The following is a 27,115-nucleotide window of genomic DNA, read 5'->3' as shown; positions in this document are numbered from 1 at the left end:
GTCTTGTTTCACCGCTCAGGCTACAGAGTTGAATCCACATAAAACAGACATGATAATGCATTTGACTGTCTAAGACAAGACGACAGACTTGAGCCCACGCCTTCAGAGAAACCCCTTGGCCATTATCTGTCATTGCCTCGTGGGTGAATGTTTCTTGCCCATCTTTAATGCTGGAGTTTGCAGTGCGTGAGGTCATGAGCAGTGCTCACACACCAATGGCTGGGTGTCGTTCTGAAGATGACTGTGCTGTCAGAACAGGATGTATCGAAGACCTGAATGCGCTTCCACATCCTGTCCTTCCTTACAAGTCTGACTGCAGCTTTTAAGTCTGTCTTAACCATTTCATTCTGTTGCCACGGCGCTGACCGGGAAGCCCCGCCGTCATTTTCCTGATTGGCCGTCCCACTTGCCGCCCTCAGCGTGCTCTTCCTCAATTGGCCAGGTCTGCCGCAGATCAGACGGTGGTTTGTCTGAGGGTTATTTTAGCTCTTCCACACGAAGCTGTTAGATCACCACCCCTCCACTTCTGTGACAGCTGCCTGGCTTGGATGTTTAAAGCACATTCTGTGAATCTGCATCACGCTTATGTCTAACGGCGCCTCCTGCAGGCGCCTAAGCCAGTGCTGCGCATGAATGCATGTGTAAATAACACCTGAAGCATCCCACTGCATTTAATTCATTTCAGTTAAGCCAGAGTGGAACTCCTGCATCCCATAGACACTGAGGACCATATCTGTGTATCACTGCACTCTGAGGACCAGATCTGTGTATCACTGCACTCACTGAGGAGCAGATCTGTGTATCACTGCACTCACTGAAGACCAGATCTGTGTATCACTGCACTCACTGAGGAGCAGATCTGTTTATCACTGCACTCTGAGGACCAGATCTGTGTATCACTGCACTCACTGAGGACCAGATCTGTGTATCACTGCACTCAATTCCTTTTGCCACTTTGAGAAACTCCTGGTCAAACTTTCTTCAATTTTACCCAAGTTCATCAGGTGCTATGATGAGCCAGGAGTTCTGCTTACATTTAGGTAAATAGAGGTTTACTGCTTATTGTGCTTTTATTACAATATTTTTGTGGTTTCATTTTATTGCATCTTGTGGTCTAATCCACCCATGCATTGTGGTCTTATATGCTCAAACACTGTGGTGTTACACACCTGTGTGTGGCAGTCTTGGTGTGGTTTACATTCTTGTATCTCGGGGCCTCATTGTGACCTTATACCCCCATGTGCTGTGGGCTTGCTGTGGGTTTATACACTCAACCCTCGGGGCCTCATTGTGACCTTATACCCCCGTGTGCTGTGGGCTTGCTGTGGGTTTATACACTCGACCCTCGGGGCCTCATTGTGACCTTATACCCCCGTGTGCTGTGGGCTTGCTGTGGGTTTATACACTCGACCCTCGGGGCCTCATTGTGACCTTATACCCCCGTGTGCTGTGGGTTTGCTGTGGGTTTATACACTCCACCCTTGGGGCCTCATTGTGACCTGATACCCCCGTGTGCTGTGGGTTTGCTGTGGGTTTATACACTCGACCCTCGGGGCCTCATTGTGACCTTATTCCCCCGTGTGCTGTGGGCTTGCTGTGGGTTTATACACTCGACCCTCGGGGCCTCATTGTGACCTTATACCCCCGTCTGCTGTGGGTTTGCTGTGGGTTTATACACTCGACCCTCGGGGCCTCATTGTGACCTTATACCCCCGTGTGCTGTGGGCTTGCTGTGGGTTTATACACTCGACCCTCGGGGCCTCATTGTGACCTTATACCCCCGTGTGCTGTGGGTTTGCTGTGGGTTTATACACTCCACCCTTGGGGCCTCATTGTGACCTGATACCCCCGTGTGCTGTGGGTTTGCTGTGGGTTTATACACTCGACCCTCGGGGCCTCATTGTGACCTTATGTAACCATAGCAACAAAATGCATTCTCTCATAATCTGTCATATGTTGTGGCTGAAAATTACAGGATCGAATCCAGTATAAAATAGTAGCTGTCACCCGGTACTGACAGGCAGGGCACCCTGGACAGGAAGCTCTTCTATCCCAGGGCATGTTTACATATAAGGGCATAACTTTGGGTTAAGCACAGGGGGGTGAATTCTCCACCCATTTAAGGGGGTCCAGGGGGTTGCACTGGCTGGTTTTGATTAGTTGGGGGGGGGGGGGGGTACAACCCCCACTCCCCACAGAATTTACACCCATATTTACAGACAGAGACACACACACACACACACACACTCATACCTGCATACCAAGCAGGAGGTTGGAAATTTTTAAGTTCCGAGTTATCAGGAATGCGCCGGTACGTTGTGATGTGCAATAGTTATAATAATGAATAATAACAGAATATACGCTTTTTCATTCAGATAATCCATGCCTAGAACACTGGTATCCCTGTGCATTTTGACCAATCAGATGGTGGTGACGCAGCCAGCTCCGATTGGTCACGCTTTCGGTGCTGCTAGCAAGCAGGGCCGTGTCGGCACGGGTACGGCTCTGGTACGGTTCGGAAAATGACAGCTTGGTTCTTGGTGGCAGTGGGAAAGCACTGATATTTTCTTGAAGATAAAACTTTCACTAAAACCCCAACTAAAAATCATATTAAAAAGACGCTGAATGGTTCAGATGGAGAAACGAGATGTTTTACTGTCTCTGTTCCCGTTTTTGCGATGGAAAGGGAAGCTGGGGAGTGTGACATAAATAAAAGAGGGAGCTGGTTCTCTGTCCCCCCAGGACGGGAATGTAAATTTAGCCAAAGCCAATGAAGTCTATTCTCTGTGCTTCACCGTCACTGGACACTGAAGTCTATTCTCTGTGCCTCACCGTCACTGAAGTCTATTCTCTGTGCCTCACCGTCACTGGACACTGAAGTCTATTCTCTGTGCTTCACCATCACTGGACACTGAAGTGTCTTCTCTGTGCCTCACCGTCACTGGACACTGAAGTCTATTCTCTGTGCTTCACCGTCACTGGACACTGAAGTCTGTTCTCTGTGCTTCTCTCACCTGCTTTCCCTTTTGCTGGTGATTTGCCCTGGCATTTACGTGTTTGTCCAGAATTCAAGTATGCACTGGATTGACAAAGACAATGATATTAAAGCCTGGTTGTTTTTTTGCTATATGCCTGGGTTATTTAAAAAAAACATCATTTCAATTTAGCTCAGTGGAAGTCTCCATTCGAAGAAATTCAAAGAAATCATTCTGTTGTGTTAGAATGCACTGTGGATGTATGGACGGCTCGTGATTTTCTTTGCGTTCATCACATGGATATGGAAAACAGAGGAAGTTGCCATTAACAGCGGCACTGCGCACACGGCGATCGTGGACTCTGACGGAGTAATGAGCGGCACTGCGCACACGGCGATCGTGGACTCTGACGGAGTAATGAGCGGCACTGCGCACACGGCGATCGTGGACTCTGACGGAGTAATGAGCGGCAGTGTGACGCGGCGGGGAACGGTAGTGAGAGATGAATGAAGGACTTGTTCTTCCCGAATGTTGCGTGACTGCTGCCTGCCAGGCGCTCTGGGTCCATAAATAGCATGAAGAGCAGAGAGGAGACAGGCAAGCCCTGTGTGCCGTACTGTAAACACGGCGGCTCATGCCCAGTGCTTCGCTGTGCGTGACAAGAGCCACTGGGTTTGAAGTTCCAGCAGTGAAAATTGGGGGGGGGGGGGGAGAGAGGGGGGTGGCAGAACCGTCATTATGTGTGGGCAGAATGCAAATTCTGTTATTTAGTATTTCAGACTCAAGACTTTAAGGTCATGAGGCCAAAGATGCACGAAAATGCAAAAAAAAAGTAGAGAATGTGGTGTATTTACTGCATTCGTTAGTTATACTGTTACATCCTTATAAAATGTGACTGACATTGGTGAGTTTAACATTATAACTTTTATAATTATAAGGTGCCTCACTCAGGAGCACTGTGAAGATGGAACGTTATGGCGATTCCAAGAGGGGGCCTTCAAAAGTGTGGGACATAATTGCATTGGCTGGGTAGGGGGCCCAATATGATGTGGATTCTTGGGTCACTGCTGCCTGGTATAGGCTCACAGCAACCTTCCTCAAGGTACATTGTTAGACGATGGATGGATGGATGGATGGAGGTTAGTAAGGTCAGATCAGCGTGTTGCCACACCCACTACATAACGAAACTCCTCAAGATCCCGCCTGGTGACCCTCCATGTAGATACACGGTTCAGTCCCACCCTCCGGAAATGACCATCCATCTGCCACAGCCGGGTGTTACGTGGGCGTCCCCTCTGCCTGGTCAAGCCGCTCGGGTCCCCAGCAATGGGGATCCTGCGAGCCGGATCAGGGAAACGCGCCACATGGCCGTAGTGCCGTAACTGACGCTCCCTCACAATGCAGGTAATATGCCTCATTCAGGAGTCCTCTAGCAACCGCTCAATCCACACAAAGTCAAACCAGCGGTACCCAAGGATTCTCTCATGAGACAGAGTATATAGGCAGTAGATAGGGATTTCCAGACTCCCAAATGGAAGCAAAGATTGCCTGCAATGACAGGAGGACAGCCTTACCACCAGCCTGGAGAAGTTCACCCCGGATACCACAGATCCCTGCAGCCTTCCCTGTCCCCAGCTGATTCAGCACCCGTGCAATCTCAGTGAGACTGGGTGGTTTATAGCTGACCGGAGCATCAGCCTTGAGAACTGTGGACCCAGAGATGTCCAACATCCTAGCCGGAGGGTCAGTTTTAAAAAGCTGCTCAAAGTAATTTTCCCTTCAAATATCATTTGAAGCTTGGCAGTCATGTTGATTCTTTCATTTTTGTTCTACTTATCAAACAACACAGGATTAAGCCCCTGGGGCACTTTGCAATTGACGGAATGGAATGAATGATTTGACAGTGCTGTCAGTAACGGGATGAATGATTTGGCAGTGCTGTTTGTAACGGGATGAATGATTTGGCAGTGCTGTCAGTAACGGGATGAATGATTTGGCAGTGCTGTCTGTAACGGGATGAATGATTTGGCAGTGCTGTCAGTAACGGGATGAATGATTTGGCAGTGCTGTCAGTAACGGGATGAATGATTTGGCAGTGCTGTCAGTAACGGGATGAATGATTTGGCAGTGCTGTCAGTAACGGGATGAATGATTTGGCAGTGCTGTCTGTAACGGGATGAATGATTTGGCAGTGCTGTCTGTAACGGGATGAATGATTTGGCAGTGCTGTCAGTAACGGGATGAATGATTTGGCAGTGCTGTCAGTAACGGGATGAATGATTTGGCAGTGCTGTCAGTAACGGGATGAATGATTTGGCAGTGCTGTCAGTAACGGGATGAATGATTTGGCAGTGCTGTCTGTAACGGGATGAATGATTTGGCAGTGCTGTCAGTAACGGGATGAATGATTTGGCAGTGCTGTCAGTAACGGGATGAATGATTTGACAGTGCTGTCAGTAACGGGATGAATGATTTGGCAGTGCTGTCAGTAGCGGGATGAATGATTTGGTAGTGCTGTCAGTAACGGGATAAATGATTTGGCAGTGCGGTCAGTAACGGGTTGGATTTCTCTGGTAATTACTGGACTTTTCTTCACAACCTTTAAATCCTTTTTGCAAACAGAACAGAAATCCTTTTTCACAAAGGCCTGTTAGTCACAGTTATCTTGTCATTATCAGAATGCATTAAGATGATTTGTAAGATATAAACTATTGTAATGCCTGTTTGATTGTTTTTGCTTATAAATAGCATGTAATCTATCAATAAATAAATGAGCTAATAATATCCTGGCTGGTGCTTTGGTGGTTCCGCTAGCGGCCCCGAGGTCTTCTTCATTTTTCCTCTTGTGTGCTACTCTCTCAGACTCCCTGTGAAACTGAAGCTTGCTGTTGGCCGTACTTTCTTGGTCAAGCAGGGGGCGGGGCTTGCTTGCATACTCCCGCATAACTCAAAATACAGCAATGGTAGAACCCCGAAGGGGAACTCGCTACTAAATACTGCCATATAGAACAACAATGAGTGATTCTGTTAGAGAAAAGGCCGATTCCTGGAAAGAACGCAAATGCTGTAATCAGACTTTTGTTGATAGTGACGTGTTCCTGTCCTCACATCTCTATTTCATTCATGAAGGGAACGGCTCTTCTCTGAAGGGATCGCTTATGGTTGGGACATCAAAGATTGACTGCTGACTTGTTTGTTCAGTGTTGAATTTCCCTTTAAGCGATTTTATTGGCTTATATTTTATAGACATTACTAGGAAGTGCGACACAAATGGAGAAGTGAGTGATTCTCCTTTAGCCCAGAGTATCATGTTTAAATAGGTCTCTTTTTAGGTTAATGTCCACTGGCTTTTACAACAAACAAAACACCATTACTGTTTGTTTGCATCAGATCACATGATTTAAGTGTGCATTATGCTAGTCAAGAAATTATACTCTACAGACACAAATAATAGATTTTTAGTGTTAAAGTGTGAAGTCCTAATGGGGTTTTTGCATTGCTCCTATTCACTGCTCACTCACTAGGAGCTCAGGCTGGCAGTGCACTTATCACTGCTCACTCACTGGGAACTCAGGCTGGCAGCACTGGTTTCCAAGTTGACTCCTTGTCAGCTATATGCTGTGCATTTTCTGCTAAAACTGTATGTCGCTGTGGATAAAAGCGTCTACTGTATAAATCAAAATATATTTTAGTTGTGATTTCAGAAGCCATTTGAGTTAATTATTTAACAAAACATAATGTTTTGGCAGTTATTGTTTATGAAGCATCACCCTGTCCAGGATAAGCATTTTGAAGATGGATGAATGGATGTTATGAAGCTTCGGGTTGGACTTTGTGAGTGGATGCATTTATTGTGGCACTATTTCTCAGATCTGACCTTAATATGTTATAACAGGCACCTAAAGAACCTCTTTCCGTTGATATGTGTTGGGGGGGGGGGGGGTAGTTTAAAGTGAGCCCTTGCGATCATTTGCTGTTAAGCAGGAACAAACATCTCTCCTCTGCACAGAAGCCTTCCAACGCACAGAAACACATTCATTCATCTCCAGTGAGGGGTATCAGCATGAAGCAGCGCAGTGGCCTTGCAGAGCCCGTCATGTTACAGTGCAGAGTCCCGAAGCTGCTTAAGATCCGCCCATTTGGGGAGAGTTCAGTCTGTGACTTTCCCGTCACTCCCGGGCAGTGTTTCCGCGGAGAAGGACACTTTGTATGTGCCACTGCATTCCCATGCGCTTGCACGCGATGGTGTGTCAGCTAGGAAAAACGACTCTGATCTCTGACTCGTCTCCGCATGCAGGCCGCCCAACCCCCCCCCGCCCCCCGCCCACACACTCCTCCCCTTGGCAAGCGCCGGCTCTCATTCTGCATCTGCTGCGGCTTTGCTAACCTGTTTGTGCCCTTTGCTATCCATTACCCTCTAGATTGTTGTTAAACAGACCTTTTCTTAATCTATTTCATAATAGCAGAGGGATCGCTAGCATGCCAGCAGATATCAGGCCACAAATGAGTCTGGGGATTAGCGTGAACCAGGCAAACCAGTTCTAACGCTGTGCACGACGCCCTGATACCAGTTTGTTTTTGAGCGTTGCTGGTTTCCTGTTACCATACCTATTGGTGTATTTGCAATAAACATTTTGGTTATAAAACTATTTCGGAGGAATATTCTGAACTGACCACTGGTGCACTGGTCAGAGAGAATCACGCAGTAGTGAAGCACAATCTGAAGTTTAAGGAGATTTCATTCACAATACGCATATCAACACTATTATGCAAGTGTTCATTAAAAAAAAAAAACTAATTAGTTCCACTGTAATCACATTACCTTCGTAGTAATAGGCTTTGCAGAGGTCATGGATTTCAGAAAAAAATAATATTCTTAAAGTAATTATAGTTACAGAAAGTTTAAGTCACTTCCAGTGAGATAAGCGCTTTGAATAATTATGCGGTTTGATTTCAGGCAGGACTTTGGCTGCAGGTTCGGCGGTGAGGTCACTGCTTGTGTGTGGGCTTTGGTTAATTAAACATATTAATATTGGCCATTGTAGTCCTTTCTGTGTAATTCTTTAGCTAGTGCAGTATCACGAATCTTTGAAATTGCCGTGATAATTTGATGCACTGTCTAATGCAGCTAAAAGAAGCAGATTTGTGCTAATTATGTACCCAGCTTCCAACTTTATTCAACAGAGCACAGATACCCTTAGATATGAACTTAATCTCACCAGCTCTCTATGTACATCTGGAATTACCTGAACTGGTGGGGGGGGGGGGGGGACTTTTCCATCTCTCTCACATTTAAGTGTCACATGAGCCCCTCCTGCCAGAATATAAGTAAGCAGACTGAGCGATTACACACTGCATCGTCACCAGGCTAACCTACCACCGATCAAAATAGTACAGGGACTGGGGGGTACAGACTGTCGGGCCGGAGGCTGGGGGGTACAGGGACTGGGGGGTACAGGGACTGGGGGGTACGGCCTGTCAGGCCGGAAGAGTTATACCAGCCTGAATTTCACTGTGAATTAGACGTGCTGAAAAGTGGCTGTCCCACGCACTGTATTTGTTTATTCAAATGTTGGTTTATATTTTTGAGAAAGACAGAAGGCTCTAACCATTCATGAAGCTTTTCACTGCAGAGCCACTGGCACAGGAAGTGGCAGTAATCGTGACTGGAAGTGGATTTTATGCTCTGTCAGGTTTGAGCCACAACAAAAATAACGTGCTTAGGTGTGTCTCCTGGCAGAAACACAAGCGTGCAGCATATGGTTCTCACACCCGTCTGCAGAGCCCTGGCTTAACGTGACTGAGCACGGAGCGCGGCGAGGCACACTGCCCACAGAGAGCTACGCTTAACAGAGCCGGCGACTGAGCACGGAGCTCACAGTGTGCAGTTATGCTCATTCACAGTGTGCAGTTATGCTGTTTCACAGTGTGCAGTTATGCTCATTCACAGTGTGCAGTTATGCTCATTCACAATCTGCAGTTATACTCATTGACAATGTGCAGTTATGCTCATTCACAGTGTGCAGTTACTCTTATTCAGTCTGCAGTTATGCTCATTCACAGAGCTGCTGATTCATTTCTGCTATAATTTTTATTAGTATTATAAAACTCCTCGGTGTTTTCTTTCTTTTATTTGTTTGGCCTGAATGGCTCTTATGTTGGCTCTTTGTGCAGCACTTTGTTCAGCGCTTGTTGTGTTAAAGTGCTGTATAAATACAGTGGTACGGTACGGTATGGTATTTTTAAGGCTACTCTGTGGCATTTATTGTCCTGTTACGTATTGGCCAATTCATGCCAGTCAGCCTTGTTTATAATGATGGTTCCTCTGTGCTGTTAGGTTTTGTTACCGTTTAGAGATTGTTTCCTTTGACACCAGTGCTGCTGCTCCTGCCTGTTTGGCCTGTTTGGAAGAGGTTAGTTGCCTGTTGTTGCCCTGAAAATTCACATATCAAAGTGCCAATTGGCAGACTACAGCTATAGCTGGTTTGTAACTTTGGTTACCTTTCATCAGAATATATCATGCAGTGTTTTTTTTTTATTCTATTTTATTCTGTTTAATCCCTGTATATCCGACCTTATTCCATATGTGCACTTTCGGCTGTAGGAAGCAGATTTCATGAGGAATCGTGAGGTTAATTTTATTTCCCGCTGCGCAGACTTTCACAAATTGGATGAATTACTTACTGAGGAACTAACTGAGGAGGCAGGCGGTGCTGCAGAGGTGCTGCAGTGGTGTCCGTGCGCTGAGACAGACCGCGGTTTGTACTGCGGGCGTTTTCATACTCCAGAAATGATCAGATTGGTGGCAGATATGTGACAATATCTGTCATTTCGGTATGACTTTAACTCGTCACAGAATTATTCAACATTATGCAACAAGTGTGGTCACAACGCTGAAGCTTCTCTAAATCAGGCCTAATGACAAAATACCCAGCGTTACGCATTATATCTAATTTATGTCTATATCTGTGTTGTATTGTATTATGCGGCTACAGCTAACGTACGCACGCACATTTTAAAGAAAACTTAATGGCAGTCGTAAAGGCAGTGATTTGTATTACCATAACTAAATAAGACAGATACATGTATAAAAAGTATAAAAATTTTGCACACATGCACTGCACTTGCATCTCCAGCACAAACAGGAAGTGGTTCTTCTTTGGATCTCTGTCTCCCATCACAGCTACCCAGTATGGTAATGTTGGTTACGTTTCTAACTGACTTATTAGCCCCGTACCGAAGTTCCTCGTCTGGGAGCCCAGCAGAAGCCGCTCTCCGCTGCACCGTCTCCTACGTGTCAGACATGCAGGCTTGCTCTTTGATGAGGGCTGACTCACACATGGGTGTCCCGCAGGCCGGCTGCTCTGGGAGGGCGCCCCCTGCTGGCTGAAGATGCTGCGCTTTCTGCAGGAGCTGGAGGGGAGGAGGAGGTGCAGGGGAGTGCTCTATCTGCCGTGGAGGTGTGTGGGATTGGGGTAGCCACCCCTGAGACGTGCAGCTCGGGGGTCAGAGTCACAGGACATGGGTTTCATATCGGCGAGGGCGATGTGGCCTCAAATTATCACCACGGTATTTTCACTTTTTGAAAGGTGACGGTATTATATCACCAAATTACTCTTTTCGAAGTTCTGTCCCTTTATGTAAATTAAAAGAAATATTTTATAACATATTAAGTGCAATTGATTAGCTAATTTACACTTTAATTAGAGTTGGGTATGGAAGGTTTTATTTCGCAATGATTTAAAAAGTGACATAGGTGATGCTTCCTCATATTTGTTTTATATTTGTCGCAAAGGGAATAACAAGCGGTTTGAGCTGAAAACGGTGCATTTTACATTTCAAATGTTTCCAGCTCTGGTCAGCTATCTGGGGTGAGATTTTCAAGTCAAGACAAATGCACACGCATTTACATGCATGTAATAGATTTTTTACCTTTCAAATGCTCTGTAGCGTTTGCGAACAACCCAAACACGTTCGATGTAGCTAATTTTAGGTTTATTACTGGGCAGTTGTGCCTTTACCACGCACAGTGTGTAAAGGCGGTGACGCATATATATATATATGCTGATTTAGTGAATGTGATTGGCTTTTTAATTCGCTACTATACATATGTAACCAGATTATTTTAAGTATGTAATGCAAAAATTGCTTACTGTGGTCCGGGGCAGGTGGGCCTGGAGCCCCTCTCAGGCCGCGTACGGCACAGGGCCGGGGCAGGTGGGCCTGGAGCCCCTCTCAGGCCGCGTACGGCACAGGGCCGGGGCACACATCGGACGGGATGCCAGTCTATCATTTGGCACAGACATACCCGCAGACACACGCTATCTTGCAGAGGTGGGGAGTTCAGGTCCAAAATGTTCAAATCCAGAAAAAGGCTTTGTTTCAACCAACCAGCTGAGTTGTGACTGTGACCCTTTATACTCAACTAGTAGATTGAAACAAAATCTCTGTATGTAATATACAGAAATATTGTTCATCCATTATAAATAAAATATTAAGAAACAGTGCTTTCACTTTGAGTATTTGCTCCTGTCTGATCGTAACTGGAAAATCCTCTTTGTGCAAAGCCTTTGGCCCCTGGGCAATCACCACGTGCAGCAGTCACACGTCAAAGGTCAGGCAGGCTTTCGGGGCTAGGTGCCGTGCGCTGTCCCTTTAAGAGCCGCTCGCGTCGGCAGGCCGCGGTAAAGCCGGCCAGGCAGGCAGGCCGTTGCGTGACTGCAGCAGACTGGGCTCTGACCTCAGAGAAGTGGTTATGAAAATGATCTGTCGATCAGAGGAGCAGGGGAGGCCAGGCGGGGACAAATGAGCTGGCTTCCTCTGTGGTGCACAGTCAGGGTAGCCCTGTCCCCGAGGGAGGAAACACATCCGCTCCACAGATACACACACTGACACAGACACACACACACACACACACACAGATACAGACACAGACACACACACAGACAGACACACACGCGCACAGACACAGACACACACACAGGCACAGACACACACACACAGACACTCACAGACACAGACACACACGCGCACAGACACAGACACACACACACACAGACACACACACACACAGACACACACACACAGACACACGCGCACAGACACACACGCGCACAGACACAGACACACAGACACAGACACACACGCGCACAGACACAGACACACACACACAGACACACGCGCACAGACACACACGCGCACAGACACACACAGACAGACACAGACACACACGCGCACAGACACACACACACACAGACACACACACACAGACACAGACACACACACACAGACACACAGACACACGTAAAAGCCACATGGACGCATGAGCATGCAAACACACTTAGGAAAGATACACACTGCAGAAGCCGCTGAGATATGAACATGCAGATACACACGGGCATTTCTCAGAATACATGGTATACATTTATAAAATGCCTGTGTTTATACAAGGCCAGCATTTCCTGTCATTAATCTCAGGTAAAGCTGAAGAGCCGTGGCAGGTCAGAAGGTAGCAGAAGGTCCTCCTGTATGATTTCATAATATCTACAGCGCATTGGTCACGGACGCCCTGCTCTCTGGAGTCACAGCCCCCCCCCACCCCCCCAGTCATGTGACCAGATTATTATTCACTACAGGGATCATAAACATCAACCTTTGCTGGTCAGACTAGACACTTTCATTGACTATCATCCAGCAGAGTGGGGTACCCCACCTAGCAGCTTACATTCAAATAAAGGGGGGGCTCACATGCTCAGGGTGGGAGGGGGAGGGACTGCTAAATGAGATCCCCCAGCGGCCCCTTTACGTCACATGCTCTGCAGTATCTCCCCCCTCCCCCCCCCCCATTGCGAGGACGTGCATACTGGTGACAAGGTGACGGTGATGTTCATGAAGGTCGTTCACGGCCCCCCAGCCCCTAGACATTTATTTACCTTCCTCTGTCAGCTGTCTCCATATTTTTTTTTGGATATAATCTGATTTACGCCCCCTGGGCCGCTGGGGCTGTTATCGCTCAGGCTCACGCGTCTGGCAGCTACCGGGGAGACAGGAGGCGGCGGCGGGCGTCGCTGAGGATGGCACCCGCGCATCGCGGCCGCCGAGTGCATGGATGCGGGTGTCGCTGAGGAGGATGCGGCCGCAATTTTTCCGGGATGTGCGGGCCCCAGAATACACCCCCCCAGTCTGCGCCCGCTGTCTCTGACCCAGATATGAAGGCTTCTGTAGGGTGGGGGGGCGGGCGGTGCTGGCTGGCTGAAATTTGCGCTGTGGTTTCGTAAGCTTGCACGCCAGCCTCCCACCTTGCTACAAAACAGACGTGATTATCAGAAAGTCGCCGGAGACCGGGCCCCTTTGATCTGGCACTCAGGGCCAAATGGCTGCCGTGTGCACTTTGATTACCTGTAATGCGTCGTGTGAGACCTGCCCAGGCGCCGATGCAGGGCCGTCGTTCTTACGCTGGGGAATTTTAGGGCCGCAGGTTTTTCTCTGGAATTTTTATTTGATCTTGAAATTGCCCCCACCTTTGTTTTCAATGCTACAGCAAAATTTTCCCTTTTAAATGCTTCTCAAAATCCAGCCCATTGGACTTTTAACTTTATATAATAATAATGATTATTATAATCATTATTATTATTATTACTTTTAGTAGTAGTAGTATATTTTCATACTGGCAATCAAACCGAGTACCGCGCAGCAGGAAGCCCCCTGCTGGCATCCGAACGTTATTGCATCTGGCCCATCCAGATGTACGGCGAAGACGCCTGCATGAAGGCATATTACTGGCACTTTCATCAGCTGTGCTCTTCCACATGCCGAGCAAATGCAGCATGAAACCTGTGTGAAAGCCTCTTTGTAAAGGACAGTCGCACAGAGGAGCTCTCGTCTGCCACACTGTCCCCCCAGGGGCCGAAATCGTCATAAATGCGGCGAGCAACGACATCAAGGAGCGAGACGTTACAGCTGACGGCCCTCCGTCTCCACGCTCCGGTCTGCAGGAACGTTTCCCTTCCCTGAAATATCGGCTCCTGCTTCTTATTTGCATTTGTTACTAATTTAGCGACAATTCAGTGAAGAAAAAAACACTTATTTTTGGTTTAATGACGAAGGTTTCAAATATAAGATGACGACACGGTAGTGTTGCCTACATAACGCAGATTTCAATAATTTAAATACGATTAAACATGATGTTAGATATTCTGTCTGGATGAGCATTATTAGCAGGCAGGACAGCGTGAAAGCCAGCAAACTCAATCGCCGCCGGTATCGACACGTCATGCAAAGTCTTCCACGCTCATCCCAGACAGTATTTACCTCCTTACCAACATCAGCACTTCGCCTGCTTCTTGTAATATGTCATAAAGACGTGAAATTTTGCCTGTGAAGTGAGTAAAATTGAGAGCCTTGCCCTCTCAGACCCCTCGTTTCACTTAAAACACCGGATTTGCGTGTGGTCATGATTTGCATGGAGGCGTTGCGTTCTGTTATTACGCAGCATGCTTGCAGGATGAATACGGCTTTTCTCCCCGTAGATCGCTGGCTTCCTCTCCTTTGTGAACAAAACAGCAGGCGCGTGTGTCAATGAGCAGTTAAGAGTTAAGAAAAAAAACGGCAAATGAGCCTTTAGCAAGAGCGCTGGCGGTTTGCCAGCTGCCGTATCAAGTTGGCTTAGGCGAGTGATGTAAAAACACTTGACGGCACACAAATAATACAGTATTATGCTATTTCTTATTAATTAATTAACCACAAACTAAATCTTATTTTAGTTACATACGAATCTCATGTTGATTTATCATTAATGAGTCGTGATGAATCTTGTATCTCAAGCAGTTACGATATTTAATTCTGCAAATCTCTGTGAACTACTGAAGGAACAAGTCATGAATAACACAAGTGAAATACTGATCTCATGTTTGTTCATCGTTAATGAATCATGACACATCTTATATCAAACTATATTTGTTCATGATTTGTACTTCAGTAATAACCGAATTATTACTAGGGATTTCTGCCCCATCAAGTAAAGTGTTACCAAAATATAAAAAAATCCAGAAAGATCTGTGAAATGTCGGCAGGTTTTGGGCAGTTTCCGGACATGTGGTTCTAAGGCTGTTCACCGAATGAAAGTTGATTCTCATTTCGGTATCAAACCGTACTGGACTCTACAACCTGTAAGTGAAGTAAGCTTGCACAATTTTGACTTTACATAGCTTTGGTAACCTCTCCGTTAGTGTGTGTGTGTGTGTGTGTATTCTGTCCATGCTACTGTCATGAGCAGCAGCACCAGTCAGTGGAAAGCTACCAGGGAATCCCTCCTTACCCAGAGGATGTGATCCCGGCCAGGATAGGCGGTGTGATGAGGTGGCCTGTGATTGGCCGGGGAGAGACCATGTGAGCATCTTCAGTGTGGTGCACAAACAGGCACATTTCACATTTTTCACGTATGTGTAGGTGAAAATTTATGTATTCATTTATTTATTTGATTGTTTGTTTGTTGCTCTATCTATCTGTCTGTCTATCTGTCTATGTTAGGGTGACCAGATAATCCATGTCAGGGAGGACACTTTGAGCTACGACAGGAATTGTAAATTACCATTTCAATTTAAAGGACTTGGATTTCACTTTAGCACTGAGTTCTTGCTGTGTGCTGATTGGTCAGTCTCCTATAATCATGCATGTGTCACTAATGCTAATGTGAAACAGCTGGATGAGTCTTTCAGTCAAGGAAACAAACCAGTCAAAGCACAAGAAGAGCTGAACTATTTAGCCGAGCACAGGAGCCTTTCAGTTTGAAAGTAGTTTGTAAAACCCGAAGTATCTCAAAGTGTCCTCCCTGACATGGATTATCTGATCACCCTAGTCTATGTTTGTTTATATGAAGTCCTTGTACTCCCTATACTCGCTTTCCAGTAAATTTCAGCGTCAGCTCACAGTGGCCTGTGTGCAATGGCTGAAACCACAGAAATGCATGCTGGGAACTCTCAAAAGCAGAAACAGAGACGCAGACGGGCTATGGTTTACCGCAGACGCTGTGCCGCAGGAACTCCTAAGGGCAGGAGCTGAAGTGTGAATGTATCGCTTTCCACCGCTGGTCAGTGACCAATCAGAACTGTACTGAGTGATGACCTGAAACGCGACTATGTGGGGCCAGCATCCATCAGCCACCACCCTTCATGTCTGTAACCACCGTGGTTCCTGCCTCCTGGTGCAAACAAGTGAAGATCCCCACTCAGCTGAGATTGTTTTACACTGATGGTTTTCAGGTGACTCAAACACAAATAAAAACTATGCAGCCTCTGGGAATCACAGGCAGCAGGCTGTACTTTTCCTATCAGCAGAAATATAGCTGCAAGTTTCATGGGGCACCGGGCCGGTACCGCTGTCAGACTCTCGTGGGGGCACCGGGCCGCTGTCAGACTCTCATTTTCACATTCAAGCTACATGAGAGTGACTGCCTGTGGATGTTCTTCCACCAGTGGATACAGTGGTTGCGCAGGGACAGTGGTCCCCCGCTGGGGACTCTCAGGCAGTCGGAGAATGAGAGCGACTGGCTGTGGTTGTTCTAATGCCAGTGAACACAGTGGTTGCACAGGGACAGTGGTCCCCCTGCTGTCAGAGAGTGAGAGTGACTGGCTGTGGATGTCCCTCTGCCAGTGAACACAGTGGTTGCACAGGGACAGTGGTCCCCCTGCTGTCAGAGAATGAGAGCGACTGGCTGTGGATGTCCCTCTGCCAGTGAACACAGTGGTTGCACTGGGACAGTGGTCCCCCGCTGTCAGAGAATGAGAGTGACTGGCTCTGGATGTTCCTCTGCCAGTGAACACAGTGGTTGCACATGGACAGTGGTCCCCCTGCTGTCAGAGAGTGAGAGCGACTGGCTGTGGATGTCCCTCTGCCAGTGAACACAGTGGTTGCACATGGACAGTGGTCCCCCGCTGTCAGAGAATGAGAGCGACTGGCTGTGGATGTCCCTCTGCCAGTGAACACAGTGGTTGCACATGGACAGTGGTCCCCCGCTGTCAGAGAATGAGAGCGACTGGCTGTGGATGTCCCTCTGCCAGTGAACACAGTGGTTGCACATGGATAGTGGTCCCCCGCTGTCAGAGAGTGAGAGCGACTGGCTGTGGATGTCCCTCTGCCAGTGAACACAGTGGTTGCACAGGGACAGTGGTCCCCCGCTGTCAGAGAATGAGAGCGACTGGCTGTGGATGTCCCTCTGCCAGTGAACACAGTGGTTGCACAGGGACAGTGGTCCCCCGCTGTCAGAGAATGAGAGCGACTGGCTGTGGATGTCCCTCTGCCAGTGAACACAGTGGTTGCACAGGGACAGTGGTCCCCCGCTGTCAGAGAATGAGAGCGACTGGCTGTGGATGTCCCTCTGCCAGTGAACACAGTGGTTGCACAGGGACAGTGGTCCCCCTGCTGTCAGAGAGTGAGAGCGACTGGCTGTGGATGTCCCTCTGCCAGTGAACACAGTGGTTGCACAGGGACAGTGGTCCCCCGCTGTCAGAGAATGAGAGCGACTGGCTGTGGATGTCCCTCTGCCAGTGAACACAGTGGTTGCACAGGGACAGTGGTCCCCCTGCTGTCAGAGAGTGAGAGTTAGCTGTTCAGAGTCTGTTACCAGCTCCCAGGCTGATAACACTGGGCATTTTATGAAGCAGGCATGACATATCAGAACTTTCCAAATTCATAAAGAATAGATTATAAATAGTCATTTGTGTGCGTATAAATTTTGAAGGCTTCTGTTGTATGCTGTGAACTATAGAGCAGAGAATAATAACAGTGATGAGGTTTGTTTTTTTGTGCTTGGCTCTATGGTGTAGTGGTTGTCATGTCTGCTTTATGTGCTGCAGGTTTTGGGTTCTAGCCCCAGTGGAACCATGATAACTTTCCAATGTGATTTGCCTGTTTGGTGGGGGCGATAAGTTGTTTATGGTCTGTAGCATAAACAAACGTTTTGGTTTCTAGGCTGCTGCAGTGTTTCCAGTCAGCAGAGAGGAAATCACTGATCCCATTGTAGTGTGGGAACGTTCCCAAAGTCATATCTTTACAGTCAAATAAAGGAACTTGGCCCACATCTTCATGCAAATGCACAAGATTATATTTTAACATGTTGGCTTTTGAATTATGTCAGGCTTCAGATTTGACTGACTCATCCGTGTCGTCTGGCTGCCTGATGCTTCCATAGACAGCTTCGCCCTCTAGTGATCTGCACGTGTGCCCATGCCACCCGGCTTCGCCCTCTAGTGATCTGCACGTGTGCCCATGCCACCCGGCTTCGCCCTCTAGTGATCTGCACGTGTGCCCATGCCACCCGGCTTCGCCCTCTAGTGATCTGCACGTGTGCCCATGCCACCCGGCTTCGCCCTCTAGTGATCTGCACGTGTGCCCATGCCACCCGGCTTCGCCCTCTAGTGATCTGCACGTGTGCCCATGCCACCCGGCTTCGCCCTCTAGTGATCTGCACGTGTGCCCATGCCACCCTGCATGGATCAGTCTGCATCCCAGTGAGTGACATGAACACTCACACGCCTTTTTCTCCAGTCTCAGTCCTCCATGTGAGACAGTGTCATTTCACTGAGCTTTTTCCTATGAATCCACATGGAGCCTTTCCCAGTCTTCCCAGGGAGCCTTTCCCAGTCTTCCCAGGAGATGACGTCCCACTAGGATTATTGTCTGCAGTTTTCCACAAACGGAAACGGAAGCTGTGACTCAAGGGAAGGAGCCGGGTCTTGCTGTTGAAACCCGGCAGGCACCATGTGGCCCGGAGAGCTGCCCACTTTCAGCATGTGACTGCAGGGCAGGGTGTCCGTGAAGAGCGGAATGCTCATGAGGCACGGGGCGTGAGCCAAACCCGTCGGCAGGTTTTGGGCAGTTTCCGGACATGTGGTTATAAGGCTGTTCGCTGAGTGAAAGTTGACTCTCTTTTTGGTATCAAACCGTACTGGACTCTACAACCTGTAAGTGAAGTAAGCTTGCACAATTTTGACTTTACATAGCTTTGGTAACCTCTCCGTGAGTGTGTGTGTATGTGTGTGTATTCTGTCCATGCTACTGTCATGAGCAGCAGCACCAATCAGTGGAAAGCTACCAGGGAATCCCTCCTTACCCAGAGGATGTGATCCCGGCCAGGATAGGCGGTGTGATGAGGTGGCCTGTGATTAGCCGGGGAGAGACCATGTGAGCATCTTCAGTGTGGTGCACAAACAGGCACATTTCACAAACAGGCACATTTCAACGAGGCTCGGCAGTGCTGCCCAGCAATGGATGGGAATAAGACTGAGGGAAGGAGCCCAGACACACAGACACACAGAGACAAACACAGATTCACACACAGACACACAAACACACACACACACACCCAGACACACACAGATACACAGAGACAAACACAGACACACACACACACACACACACACACACAGATACACACAGACAAAGATACACACACACCCCTCACACACGTAGAGGTGAGAGTGCACCCTAGGGTCTGAACACAAGGTCAGCCATTTACTCAGAGCCCCTAGAGCATTTCAGGGATTAAGGGCCTCGCTCAAGGTCCTAGTGGAGATGTGGCTACTCTGCTGAACATGGGACTCAGAGCAGTGACCTTCAGCTCTTGGCGTCTGGGTCCGGCTCTCCTCACTGAGGGCCAATGAGGTTCGGGCTCTCCTCACTGATGGCCAATGAGGTTCGGGCTCTCCTCACTGAGGGCCAATGAGGTTCGGGCTCTCCTCACTGAGGGCCAATGAGGTTCAGGCTCTCCTCACTAAGGGCCAATGAGGTTCAGGCTCTCCTCACTAAGGGCCAATGAGGTTCGGGCTCTCCGCACTGAGGGCCAATGAGGTTCAGGCTCTCCTCACTAAGGGCCAATGAGGTTCGGGCTCTCCGCACTGAGGGCCAATGAGCTTCGGGCTCTCCTCACTGAGGGCCAATGAGGTTTTGGCTCTCCTCACTGAGGGCCAATGAGCTTGTGCCGTCTGCCCACTGCACATGGTGCCCTATAGATCCAGGAGTGGCGATCACATGAGTGCGGTGGTCAGGTGACAGCAGGGCACCTGCTCGCCGCGTCCTCTCACCATGGCCGGCTGCGTGTCTCCTTCTCACACGCAGTGCACCTCTGTACGCGTGTCTGCGGTCTCCGCCTCTTACTCACGCTTCTGCATGCCAGCTGATTAATGAAACGCGCTTTTTTCTTGGTGGATTGTTCTGACCAAAGCAGCCCCCCGAGTCTCACCGCTTCCCAGAAAGCTGTTTCATATCTTCGTGTGAGTGGAACTGCGCCTAGTGACCACGTCCGCTTGTAGGATTTATAGTTGTTATTCTCTAATAAACAAAGTTTTAATGCTCACTTAATATTTAATAAGTAAACAACAAAATAGATAAAATATGTTTTAAATATTGTTGTGATAAAATCAGTTATGAATAATTTGGTGATTGATGAAGGATTAACAATTTCAAGGCTGTGTTGATGGCCTGCCTGATATTACACTGGATGTTTGTCCCGCTATTAAAAATATGAATAAACTTGTCAGGAGAATTCATTTCTCATCTAACCTACTGACCAAGACGAAACACTTTTAGCCGACGATATTAGTCGCACATGCGTAAATATCTACGCCAGCGTTTACCAGTGAAAGGGATTGTGGGGATAGTGTCACTAGACTGGGACTCGGGGAGGGACGATCTAAACGCTACCCTGCTGTGATTGGTTGTATCGCTGTCAGGCAACTGCAGCCACTCCGGACATTTAAAAAGGTCGGTTTGATTGCAGCAGCTGTGTGACACGCAACCTTTGGTCAGAATTGATGGACTTCATAGCTCTGATACCTCTGGTAATGTTGGAACAGTCGCCTGAAACCCTGCATTGTAATGTCCCGGATGTTCTGATGACGTCCTTACAGAGTATTTCCCTTGGAAAATGCAGACAACACTGTGTGACAAATGCCCAGCATTCAGTGTTTGACAACACAGACGTGCGTTCAGTTGTGGACTTTGTCCAGCTGCTTGTCTGACGTTCTGTCCAGCTGCTTTGCCTGCTGACAGGTAGCCTATGCATTGGTACAGTATACGACGTCCCTGCCCCCCCAGCACTGAAAACACAGTGACACCCCTGTGTACGGCCATCATCCCAGTAACCTATATACAGAGCTCACAGAAAGTCTTTGGACGCTTACTTAACCCTCTAAAAATGTTGCAGATTTATGGGTCTCACAGCAAACAAGCAGTGTCTAACATAACTGCACATATCCTCTGCACAGCCATTTTCTTTGTAGTAATTTAGTAATTTTTTTGACTGACTCAATTCTCTTTTTGCAGTTTTGCTATTAATTGCTCCCCAGAGGGATGCCAAAGAAAAACATTTGGTGCTTAGTGTTATTGCAAAGGTTTTACTAATTAAAAAGCACCCAATGAGACGGCTCGTCAATGAACTTATTAACTCGGAACAGCTCACTGCATTAACATCAATAAATAAATATCCAGTGTAATGTCAGTCAATCAGCACGTGGCAACGGTACGAGGCCTGCTGCAGCGGACCGGGTCTGACAGCAATGATCACGTCCTCACCTGCATATTCCTGTCTGTTGTGGTGTTTGACTAGAATTCCAATGTATTTGTGCAAATGGCTCATAAAGGATTTATCATTTAATTTAATCATTACCTATATCAGTTGCCTTTGAAGGTAGGCAGGGGGCGCTGCAGAGGAGCAAAGTGTCTTTCGGACTTTTGGAATGTGGATAAGAAATTCCCCTGGCCCTCCTGAGCTCGTGGGCCTCCTGAGGTCTGATCATTATGGGCTATAGCCCTGAGTATTTCGCCCCAAAGCCAATCCTCTTTCAAAAAAGAAGTAAGTGAAGCCCCAGGTAAATTTGACTCTTTTCGATAGCTGGAAACTCCCCTGGCCCAGCTCGTCTCACCGTTTGGACGATGCCACTGGAAACCTCAGTTAGCTGGAAATGTTACCCCTCCAAGCACAGTGTGTTAAGTAAATCAGGCAAGAAAATCACTTACTCACATGTGCTCGATAACAGCAGGACTGTAAACAGGAAGTTTCTGACATTTCATTAGCCCTGTAATCTTAAGGCTGAACGCCACATGAGGAACCCTGCCCCCTTCAGGACACTTGCAGCAGTGTCCTCCGTGTACATAGAGAATGCCAGTGTCTCACTGTCCCACCAGAGGTAAGCACGGGTTGAAATTTGGCCGGACATTACCCATAATGCATTTAGTGATGTCAACAGAAGACTGAGGTGGCTTTTAAAAAATCCCTCCATGATGCTGTAGACGTTCGGTTTTGATGTAGTGGACAGCAGTGGGATCACCAAAGCAGGTCGACATGTCATGTGGGGACTGAGTGCATTTGTCGCTAATGGAATCAGAAAACAGTCACTGTAACTCAAGGGACACTCGGTATCCAGGTCGTTTTAGGCTCAAAACGCCGACTGTTTTAAAAGTTTGTGTGAACAGACTAGTAAGCAGGCATACTGTAAATGAACAAAACTGACCTTATTTACTATGTGCAAGTGAAAATAAATGAGTAAACGTACAATATACAAGTACAATGAGGAGCCGGGCCGATGGTGCCTCACGCCCAAGGAGCAGGACAGCTGTACACGTGTGCAGTTTGCATCCCCGTGGTTTTGAGGGGATGCATGGCGTGAAAGCGCCTCAGGACGCGACCGCAAGCAGAACCACATGGGCAGGGAGCAGGACTGGGGTTTGGGGGGGCGGATGGTGCCTGTTGGCTTGGGACTAACGACAGGCACCAGGAAAAGACAAAAGGAAGACTGACCTCTCAGCAGGGACCATAAAAAAGAGGCGAAAGGACGAGCGGCAGGTGGAAGCAATCAGCCTGCCGGCGTCCCCTGGTCACCTGACTCCCCCAGCGAAGCGGTACCCCCCCCCCGGAATGTTTCAGTATGTCCATAGCGTATTCAATACAAAGTAACTGGTACTGACATACATAGATGTAATAAATGTAATGTAATCCATGGCTATATATCTAACATAATTACCATTCCAAGCAGGAAACCTGATACGCAGCAGCGCCGATGTGTGACATACGCCGGTGCAGATATCACTTACGGCTTTTGTTGTCTTTTCACATAAAATGACAGCCTTTTTCTTTCAGCGTGTAACTTCATGATTTTCACGAAAATGAGACGTCTGCGTCCACGACGTGAGCGCGTTTAATAGCAGCGGGTTTCCATGGCGACACTCACTCTCGCCCCCCCCGCGGAGTGCCCGCGCTTCTCGCCAGCAGTTATCGATATTTAACGGCGGCTCTTATTATGTCATTCTTTATAGTCTAATGCGGCCTGTGGGTTTGCACGCGAGGCTCTGAAGTGAGGCCAGGCCGGGCGACACTCGCGTGACAGAGTGGGCCAGGGGGCGGGGCATAGCATAAGAGGCGGGGCTAAGGCTTGGAGCCACACCCACAGCCACTCGTGCTTTTCAGCAAAACTCCAGTGAATGTGGCTGATGAGGTGGAAAAGCTGCCCCGCATTGACTGACACACACCAGAGACGTGTGCTGATGGTGACAAACACGGGGACGAGGCGCGTGTCACTCCAGGGCACTCTGAGCAGACACGGAGCTGCAGAACATCACAGAGAAGCGCATTGCGGAAAGGAAGTGGTTTGTAAACATGAAAGGAGGCATCTGACCCATAAAAGTCCGTCACAGACCTGCAGATGCTGTGATGTGCTCGTAAAATGGCGCGCAGTAATTTCCTCTTGTGGGGGGGAGGGGGGCTGCATTCCTTGTGTGGAACATGGGATGAGGCCGGATTTATGTACTGACAGCGGTGAGTCGCAGCACTGATGAGGACCAGCGGCGTTTAAACGGCCGCAGCCTGAGTAGGTCTCACTCACACCGGATGTTTGTGGGGTCTGGGCCCCGAGGCTGCATGGGGGGCAGCAGGGAGCTGTATTGCGGCTGGGGGAGCTGGACGTTGGCCATCTGACACATGCCGTGGGACCTGCACCTGTATCGGGCCCCTCCGAATCACACGGCAGAGACACTTCCCAGTATTCACAGGGAGTCATGTGATCTCCCGGCTGGTGGGCTGGCCTCCCCGGCCTCCATCCTGCTACCAGGTGACATAAGGGTGTTCCAGAGCCCCGGTCATGTGATTCTGTCCGGCCAATCACAGGTGGCGCTTTTCGCATGTGTTCGGCAATAACACCAGTACATGTGCAGTCAGCGTGAGAGTGATAACCCAAACGCGGGCACACGCCCCCCCACCTCTGCCTCTCTGCTGAAGGCTCGCACCGCAGCGCAGGGGGCCTGCAGCTCCCTCCTACAGCTTATCCAAATGCTGATTCAGGGCCGCTCGCCGTCGCCCCCCCACTGGAGAAGCACTTACAGCGCTGGCTGGACATAATAAATGGCTGAAGTTTTTTTTTTTTAATGATTGCTAGTTATTCTGTATGAAAGTTACTCTGTATATTGAAATAAGGAGCATATAAAACCAGTCACACTGCAGGGTCGTTGTCATAAAAGGCAGTTACATCACTTAAAGACCATTAAAAGTTATCGCCTTGGTCTAGAATAGTTTGTGCCCGTCTCAAAAACAGAAATGTAACCACACAGCACTGCGGCATAACTGTCCACAGCACAGAGAAACACATGTGCACTGCCGCATAACTGTCCACAGCACAGAGAAACACATGTGCACTGCCGCATAACTGTCCACAGCACAGAGAAACACATGTGCACTGCCGCATAACTGTCCACAGCACAGAGAAACACATGTGCACTGCCGCATAACTGTCCACAGCACAGAGAAACACATGTGCACTGCCGCATAACTGTCCACAGCACAGAGAAACACATGTGCACTGCCGCATAACTGTCCACAGCACAGAGAAACACATGTGCACTGCCGCATAACTGTCCACAGCACAGAGAAACACATGTGCACTGCCGCATAACTGTCCACAGCACAGAGAAACACGTGCGGCCCTTAGCTTTTATCAGTCTGACCCACAGCCTGCAATTCATATAATATAAATAACCATGGAACTGACGTAAATTGATCTTTATCCATCCATCCGTCCATCTGTCCATCCATCCATCCATCCATGCACCCATCTGTTCATCCATCCATCCACCCATCTGTCCATCCATCCGTCCGTCCATCTGTCCATCTTCCCGCCACTCATCCAGTGCTGGGTTGCTACCTGCGCGTTTGGCCACTTTCCAGTCACTTGTTTAATTCAGTAACAAAACATTTCATTATCCAGTGATACAAAATCTCAAGGTCTAATAATTCGATTAACTTTCCATTATAAACTTTCATATTTCATTTTTCATTAGAAAGTCTTAGGCGACATTATTAGCTTGCCCAAAGATTTAGTGTACCTGGAATACTTTTATGAAGGAGAATTAAGAGTTTTTGAGTACAGCCGAACCTTTCCTGAACCCTGGTCTGCATTTTGCCTGTGTTGCCATTGGTTTCTGTTGCATATCAGCATGTAAATTTGCCCTTGGCAAATTTTTGATGTTTATACATGCAGTTATTCATTTTGGCCACATGTAGATTTAATAACCAAATAAACAGATTAAATCAGCCACGATGTTTGCTGAAATGATTTCAGGGAGCTTACACTTTCCTCATATATCTCACCTCACTTCTGCCAGGGGTTCGTGGGCCTTGATTTTCTGTTTACATGGCAAGATCGTTTGTTCCCATGATGGATCCATAACTGAATTGATTGCAGTTCAGCCGTCACATGTTCAGGTGAATAACCATCTTTTGGTTGTTTATCTTGGCTGGCAGCCATCCAGGAGAAAGCGGCCGGAGAGAGCGACTCTGAGCCAGCCAGGAAGGAGGCCTTGCTGGAGATGCCCACCGCCATGGAGAGCGAGATGTTACTGGAGGTACGGGGAGCACTGGCTGCTGGGTCTGGGGGTAGGGGTGGCTCCCTCTGCAGTGTGAGTGTGGTCAGTCTCTCTGCAGTGTGAGTATGGTAAGTCTCTCTGCAGTGTGAGTGTGGTAAGTCTCTCTGCAGTGTGAGTATGGTAAGTCTCAGCAGTGTGAGTCTGGTAAGTCTCTCAGCAGTGTGAGTGTGGTAAGTCTCTGCAGTGTGAGTGTGGTAAGTCTCTCAGCAGTGTGAGTCTGGTAAGTCTCTGCAGTGTGAGTGTGGTAAGTCTCTCAGCAGTGTGAGTGTGGTAAGTCTCTCAGTAGTGGTGGTGGAGCTGTCAATGAGATGCAGGATATGTGACGTAAAGGATCCCAAAATCATCATCACAGTGTAGAGACCTTCCAAAGAAAATGAGCGGTAAATGGTTAGTTCACTGCCAGGAGAAGCAGAAGGTGTGAAAATGATGTGAATGAGCATGAATTAATACAGATAGCCTCTCACTAATAATGCATTAGATCTGGTGATAAGTTAAATCATCAAGACCAACAAAGCTCAAAAATATTTGAATGATTTAATCCATCACTCACTATGAGTGAGTGAGCGTTTCTGAGCATGTGAGAGCGAGTGAGAGCACATGAGAGTGTGTGAGAGTGTGAGAGAATGCGTGAGAGTGTATGAGAGCACATGAGAGCACATGAGAGTGTGTGAGAGCGTGAAAGAGCATGTGAGAGTGTGTATGCATGCGAGCGTGTGAGAGCACTTGAGAGTGTGTGAGAGCGTGAGGGAGTATGTGAGAGTGTGTATGAGTGAGTAAGGTGTGTGAGAGCACGTGAGACCACATGAGAGTGTGTGAGAGCGTGAGAGAGTGTGTGAGAGCGTGAGAGAATGCTTGGCCCCTGCGTTGCCCTCGCTGTATAAACAATAAACAAAAGAGGTCGCAGTGACAGCAGAAGGTCGCAGGCCTCAACGCAACCGCTGCAGCTACTGCAGGCATGGCGTGACTCGGGCCCTGCGCCCATTCATCAGGCTCCCCAGGTCCCAGCAGGCGCAGGGATGCCAGCTTTACGTTATTTGGGCGAAGGCCAAGACACGCGAGGCGTGTGAAAGACGCCGTGAGGCGCCGGCCTGCTTTGATGTCCGTGTGATCCTGCCGGGACTCTGAGAAAACAGCGAGGTGGCAGGAAATGTTCAGCAAACCCACATCCTACATTTTACAACCTTTTTTTAAAAATTCTAATAATACAGTTAATCTTTTGTCACTTCCCCAATTAC

At 48.2% G+C, this 27,115-nt stretch overlaps 1 protein-coding gene across 1 annotated transcript in view; it reads left to right on the top strand.

Moving 5' to 3' along the window:
* LOC111834002 (uncharacterized) overlaps positions 1-27,115 on the top strand; it is a 46,773-nt gene that overhangs the window by 12,549 nt on the left and 7,109 nt on the right. The window contains exon 4 of the mRNA XM_023792845.2: positions 25,759-25,859. Coding sequence (XP_023648613.2) covers positions 25,759-25,859 — 101 coding nt within the window. The remainder of the gene's footprint in view (positions 1-25,758; positions 25,860-27,115) is intronic.

Source organism: Paramormyrops kingsleyae, chromosome 4 (genome assembly GCF_048594095.1).
Source record: "Paramormyrops kingsleyae isolate MSU_618 chromosome 4, PKINGS_0.4, whole genome shotgun sequence".
Lineage (NCBI taxonomy): Eukaryota > Metazoa > Chordata > Actinopteri > Osteoglossiformes > Mormyridae > Paramormyrops > Paramormyrops kingsleyae.
The sequence above is the reverse complement of the archived record's forward strand: the minus strand, read 5'-3'. Positions and strand labels throughout refer to the sequence as shown.